At 49.6% G+C, this 6170-nt stretch overlaps 1 protein-coding gene across 9 annotated transcripts; it reads left to right on the forward strand.

The window, feature by feature from the left end:
- The first annotated feature begins 1341 nt into the window (after positions 1 to 1341).
- LOC104626914 (acidic leucine-rich nuclear phosphoprotein 32 family member B) lies at positions 1342 to 5447 on the forward strand. Of its 9 annotated transcripts, none has more exons than XM_010294950.1 (6): positions 1342 to 1487; positions 1939 to 2061; positions 3078 to 3276; positions 3604 to 3725; positions 4157 to 4211; positions 5093 to 5447. In XM_010294950.1, the coding sequence occupies exons 1-6, from the start codon at positions 1428 to 1430 to the stop codon at positions 5179 to 5181; spliced, it is 648 nt and encodes a 215-aa protein (XP_010293252.1). In that variant the 5' UTR covers positions 1342 to 1427; the 3' UTR covers positions 5182 to 5447. The 9 variants fall into 9 exon arrangements, with proteins under 9 accessions (XP_010293252.1, XP_010293253.1, XP_010293259.1 ...); XM_010294951.1 differs by having other exon boundaries at positions 3556 to 3725; positions 5093 to 5431; XM_010294957.1 differs by having other exon boundaries at positions 4157 to 4178; positions 5093 to 5431.
- Positions 5448 to 6170: the final 723 nt, after the last annotated feature.

Below are 6170 nucleotides of genomic sequence, written 5' to 3' on the forward strand. Positions count from 1 at the left end.
CCTCCTGCTGCAGTGCTTGCTCTGCCGTGCCGGGCAGGGGTCGGCGCCGGGTTAAAGCTGGTCTCAGCCTGAGAACGTTCAAGCTTGGCTCTGTGCTCGCACCAACAAAGCGACAGCAGCGGAGGGCTGGCTTTGGGCCCTTCTACACCCCCCGTGAGGACAGAGTCTCTGTTAAGTTGGAGGCTTGTCCTGGGGTGTTGGGAGCAAAACGAGCTCAGCTACAAAACTCCTGGTAGAGCCTGTTTGCTGCTCAACTCAGAGCCCTGACCAGCGATGCCAATTCTGGAGTTTTAAGCGTTAATTTGTTTGGAGCTTGTGCTGTGAAGGTGGCACGGCAGCCCTAGAACTCTGCTGCCAGTAAGGGCAAAGTGATTTTAAACCGATGCCCTAATAGTTAGCTGATCTGAGCAAGAGAGGTAAAATGGGAGTGCTGTGAAGGAGGAGTGCGGAGAACATCATGAGAGCCTTCTGGCCAAGGCTGATTTTTGCATCTTGCTGTGAGGAATGTGGGGGGCAAAAACAAGCTCTGGAAGTGGCCTGTGAGAGCTGGGGCTTGAGTGGTCCTGTGCTTTGGGGGTGGGGGGGCTACCAGATATGTTCATCCTCCAGGTGTTTGGGAGGGAGCAGTTCTGTGCTGGTGCTTCATGGTCCTAGTGCCAGAGGGGGGTAAGATTTTTGTGCTGAATATCTGGGTAGTGATGGCTTCTGTGCGTGTGTAGTTTGTGCTGGGCAAAATACTGGATGCCGTCAGTGGTCCTGAACTGCGAGCCTGAGGTTGAACTCGTCTGCTTAGAGACCTGCCTAGGCAGAGGTGTCTCTCTGCGTGGAGACTGTCTCAGGGAAACAAGTCCTCTGGAGGCAGGTTTTCCAGCACCCCAGTGGCATGGGGGAGAAAGTCAAAGGGGACAAAACCAGGTGACCTTGTTTGGCCTCTTGTTAGTGAAACCTGAAGTGTGACTCTCTGAAAGTTTTTTTTTTTTCATGCCTTATGCGTGGAACATTTTGATGCAACCTCATGGTTCAACCCCGAAGTGCTTCTCAGTGGAGAAGGTGGACCTTGGCTGGAGCCACAGGGTGTGGGGTGGTGCAGTGGTCGCACGTTGCACAGCTTGTGCTTAAAGGCTGAAGCTCTAATGACCACGAGGGATTCTCACCTTGTGCCGTTGCAAAAGTTATTTGGCTTTAAGATCTTGCATGTCCCTTAATGTGAGTAAGAAAGACCTTCAGACACAGCTGCTGCTTTGAAGGGTCGGTCACTCCACCTGATGTCAGCTTAACAGACTCGAGGTGAGACGTAGCTGGGTATGATGACAGCTGCTGGGTGTCTCTGTTGGCAGGTGAAGGAGCTGGTTCTTGATAACTGCCGTTCGGACGATGGAAAGATCGTTGGTCTTTCTTCAGATTTCGAGAACCTGGAGTTCCTCAGCATGATCAACATCAACTTGCTGTCTGTCTCCAATCTCCCCAAACTTAACAAACTCCGGAAGGTGAGTCAGACCTGTGGTCCCATCTCCTGCGGTCCTTGCTCCGAGACTTCTGCTGCCCTGTCCCTGGTGACAGTAGTTTTTCTTGCATTTGCCAGAAAAAGGCCATTTGATTTTGCTCTTTCCTCTGCAGCCTACAACCTGAGCAAGTGAGAGAGGTGGTTTTTTAGTATGCAACAAAATGCTTTTGAGCTCATTATATGTTTAGTGTCCTTTCTCTCTTGCTTTTGCTGTTGTGCTGTTGTCAGAAGCCTCAGTAACTTCATAAATATTTTGAATTTTAGGACATGCGGTTATAGCTGGGAGTGCTGTGTTATCATGGGAAAGGGGTTTCAGGTGAAAACTTCAGAGTCTGGAACTTGGGTGCTCATTGTAGTCCGGTTCTTGGGGCAACTTTATTCCCCACCTTGCAAGCTGAGACACTTTGTGACCATGTGATATTCCCTCCTGGCAGCTGGAGCTGAGTGATAACAGGATTTCTGGTGGCCTTGAAGTTCTAGCAGAGAGAACTCCTAACCTGACACACTTGAATCTAAGCGGCAACAAGATCAAAGACATCAATACCCTGGAGCCCTTGGTGAGTGGAAGGCTGTGGTGGAATCTTAGGGATGACGTTGTTTCCTTTGGGGAGCGTGTCTGTGCAGCAGAAGTCCAACGTCTTGGTAACTGTTCCAACAGCACTTCGTGGTTCTGATGGGAACAGATGAGTGGGTCCAATTTGAGGCTGGGCTAATAGTTAATGGCTCCTCTGTCTGGAAAACCAGCAGCCAGTTGCTAAAAGAAGCATGAAATTGGGCTGGATGAGTAACACTGTGGATGCAGTGCTCAGTGTCCATCTGAGAAAGGACCGTTAATGGGTCGGATGCAGTTTGAGGTAGGTGGCACCTGGAGTGTCATGGAAATGAGTTGCTTGGACACCAGTGAGGGTGTCCATTGCATCAGTCCAAAGGCGCTGTTGTGCTGGGCTGGTACCCTCTTGCCCTGGGTGCTGTCACAGCATGCATTGCAGGGGGTTCCCATGGCATCTGAACCGCCCCAGAGAAGGCTCTCGCCTTGTGATCCTGACTCTGTAGCTGAAAGGTCTGATCTGGGGCATTTAGAAAGAGCTTGAAACATTTACTCCTCCTTTGCTTGACCTGGTGCACGGTGCGCTGGCCTGAGCGGGAGAGCCGCTGTGGCTGTGTCGAAAGGCACGCGGATGCAGTCTGCAGGTCTTCCTGTGCTGTGCTGTTGGGTGTTTTGTCTGATATTTGGGGCAGGATGAGGCCAGCCCAGTGATTCTTCCTGCTGGGGGAGCTGAGCTTTCGGTGCTTGTTGCCCACCCCATTCGGAAAGGAGTAGGATTTGCAAATGGTTTCACAGGGAGCTGGCTCCAAGGAGGGGAAACTTGGACAGAGGAGCTGAAAAGAAATCTTTGCCTACAGTTAGCAAGAGCAATAGCTGCTCTCCATCTGAGGAGCACATGGTGCAAATAATGCATGCAAGGACACTTCTGTACTAGATCTGGGTAGCAAACCAGCTGTCCTCTCTGATGGCTGCCTGATCTTCAAACAGTGTCAACTTGTAAATAATCTAACAAATTGATCTTTGCAGAAAAAGTTGCCAAACCTCCATAGTCTGGACCTCTTCAACTGTGAGGTGACGATGCTCATCAACTACCGGGAGAGCGTGTTCACCCTTCTGCCCCAGCTCACCTACCTAGACGGATTTGATGCTGATGACCAGGAAGCCCCTGACTCAGACCCTGAAGCAGATGGGGATGGACTGGAAGATGAATATGAGAATGGGGAAGGTGAGGATTTTCTCCTCTTGGTTTTCTTGCTGGGGAAGAACCCCTTGTCCTCTTCTGCATGGTCATGTTGCTAAATAAATGGTGATTACAACTTGCCACTGAAGCAGGGGCTCTCTGGGGAACCCCACTCCCTCCTTCGGCAGGCTGTGTAAGAAATGAGACTTGCCGCAAGCTGACAGGGCTTGTTGCGGGCACTCCTTGTGCATGCTTGTTCGGTGCGATTCCTGCCCGTTGCTCGCGTAGTGCCGATGTTGGAGGTGGGAGCATATTGTCTGTGAGTAGCGAGTATTGGGGAACTGTCACGCTTATCTCCTCTCCTTTTGGTAGAAGGTGAGGAAGAGGATGATGATGAGGAGGAAGATGATTTAGATGAAGAAGTCATTGATGATGAAGAAGATGAAGATGATGATCTGGAAGGTGAAGAGGAGGAAGATGGAGTAGATGATGAGGTGAGGCTTTCTGTCATCAGTACAAATCTGCAGCACCACTTTGCTATGTTTGGTAGTGCGTTTGTCCCTTAATCCGGTGACCCATCTGACCACGTCACAGATGCCTCTTTGTGGGCAGATCTGAGGAGTGCCGCCGCGTGCTCTGGCTTTTCCTGTACACCTTTTGCCTCGTGGTCCACAGAGCTTGCCACTTCAGGCTTGTTTATTGCTCCGTCTGGTACTTCCCGTGGCTTCAAGTGATAAAGCTGTACAGCCCCCTTCGTAGGGGTGCAAGAAGTTATTTAGGAACCGGCAGCTTCTCCCTGCTCGGCTTGTACCTGCCACACTGAGGTTAGAGAAAGGCGGGAGCAGAGGTGAAGGAAGAATTGTTGAATTAGACCTTGCTCGTGGGATTGTGGTTCTTGCGACAAAGTGTCTTGTTTTGACTCCAGGAGGAAGATGAGGAGGAAGATGGTGAGGATGATGAAGAAGATGAAGCTGATGATGGTGAGTTGAATCCTAACAAAGTGCTTGCAGAGCTGCCTCAACAGTCTCACACATTTGCTGGTTTTGTAGAGCTTCCCAAGCTTCAGTGCAGTGCTGTTGTTGCCTGCAGCTTTTCCCTGATAGAAAGCTCAGCGTTTCTGCTTACGGGCACCGCTGAAGCTGCTGCTTATGCCTAAGCTGACTATTGAACAGTGGTTATAACCAGAGGGTCACGCAGTGAGAGGTGGGGAGAGAGTACCTCCCAATACCAACCAAGCTGGGTGAGTCTGCCAAGTATTAGAGGCAAATTGCCTAGTAAAACAGTTCTAAGGAGCTTGAACTGATAGTCCATGCAGGAGCAGGGCTTCTGTCACAGAAGCTCATGTTAGCAGTGTGCGCGAGGTAACACTCTTGGAGACACGTTCCTCTCTCCTCTCAGCTGTAGAGAGGAGGATAGACCTGAGCTTCTTGACTTGAGTCCAGACTCCTCTGGTTATAATAAAACTATAAACACCTGAATGAACATTGACAGAATATAGTGCCTGGCATGACTTCAAATGATCCTGCATGAGCTTGGCCAGAAGTGACTGAATTCTGCAGATGCTGTGGTTTTGGGGGTGCTCAACAAAAAAAGCCCCTTCTCAAGCAGCTGTTGAAATGTCTCAAGCAGCTGTTGAAATGTGGGATGCTTGGTGGGCATAGAAAATAGTTAATGTCTCATGATAGTCCAGGCTCTTCTGGGTGCCATGAGAAGCTGAGCAGGGTGGATCTCCGCTCCGTAATGGTGCCAGTCTAGTCTGTGCTTGTTCACCAGTGAGCTGTGGCTGACGCGGCTTGAAGCCACAGTTCAAATGCTGTTCCGCAAGACTGAACAGAGCTTCACGCTTCACCTCTTTTTGCAGACCTTCCGCGAGGGGAAAAGAGAAAACGAAATGTAGAGGATGAAGGAGAGGAAGATCCAGAAGATGAAGAGGACGATGAGGATGACTGATCCAAGCGAGCCAATCAGTTTTACAGACTATGACTGTGCTTGTCTTAACCTCCCTGTTGTGTCTATGTGAGACTGTAAATCCCTGTCTCCCACTCCTCCCCTCTTTGTATGGCTGCAGCATCCACAATATATTTTTTTAAGATGTAGAATACTGTAGGCATTCAGGGGAATCTTCCATACAAGGCTCACTTTCTCACAAGTATCTCATGACCAAAGGCTTTCTCCGTTCTGTGGTTTGTGCAGCAGTTTGCAAAAAAAAAAAGAAAAAAAAAAAAAGAAAAGAAAAAAAAAAAAAAGAAACATTTTCCTCCTAGGGTATCTTTCGTGTCTGAAATCAGCCTTGCCACACTGGACCCAGAGCTCCAGCTCACCACCCTGCCTGACAGCAAAGAAGGCGTGTTTGCTATCCGCATTCCCTCAGACCAGCTTTCTGAAGATGCTTGAGCCATCTTGAGCCGTGGGTGCAAATCTAGTTCATCTAAATGGACTCAAAGCGAATGATCACTGAGGTCTCTCTGGTCGGAAATAATCATGATGTGATCTCTGGAGATGCTTGAAGATACTTTAGTGCTGGGGATGTGGGGTGCCTGGGGTCTTGGGGAGGGGGGGTTGGCTGCTTACAAGACCTGGTACCTCTGACGATGCACCTTGCAGTAGCCCTGCACTTGCTTTCCTATTCTTTTTTTTTTATAAACTGGAATATTTTTCCCAGTGGCCACCTAGTAACTTTCACCTGGATGTCCAAGTAAGCCTGATTTTTGTGGCTGTGAGCATCTTTGCTGTGATGAGGCTTCTCGTCACCCCATAGCAGCCTCTGCCCTTAGGAAGAGATAGGAAATAGCAGGTTAAGGGATACTGCACTTCTGTCAAACTCCATTTCGCACTGTACAGAACACGTTCAACCAGTATCACTGTGATGCACCTAACTCGGCGTTCCCCGGGAGACCGTGTTAGCCTATATATTCTCAGGGTCCTTCTGCTAGCCAGTA

This window comes from Phaethon lepturus, unplaced genomic scaffold, assembly GCF_000687285.1.
Source record: "Phaethon lepturus isolate BGI_N335 unplaced genomic scaffold, ASM68728v1 scaffold36509, whole genome shotgun sequence".
In the NCBI taxonomy this organism is placed as follows: domain Eukaryota; kingdom Metazoa; phylum Chordata; class Aves; order Phaethontiformes; family Phaethontidae; genus Phaethon; species Phaethon lepturus.

What these genes read in the sequence shown, in the direction of transcription:
- LOC104626914 (XM_010294951.1), top strand. Translation starts at nt 1,428, where the DNA reads ATGATCAACATCAACTTGCTGTCTGTCTCCAATCTCCCCAAACTTAAC. An exon ending in AACTTAACAAACTCCGGAAG is followed by an intron (nt 1,488 to 1,938) that starts GTGAGTCAGACC and finishes CCCTCCTGGCAG; the next exon opens with CTGGAGCTGAGTGATAACAG. An exon ending in TCAATACCCTGGAGCCCTTG is followed by an intron (nt 2,062 to 3,077) that starts GTGAGTGGAAGG and finishes TGATCTTTGCAG; the next exon opens with AAAAAGTTGCCAAACCTCCA.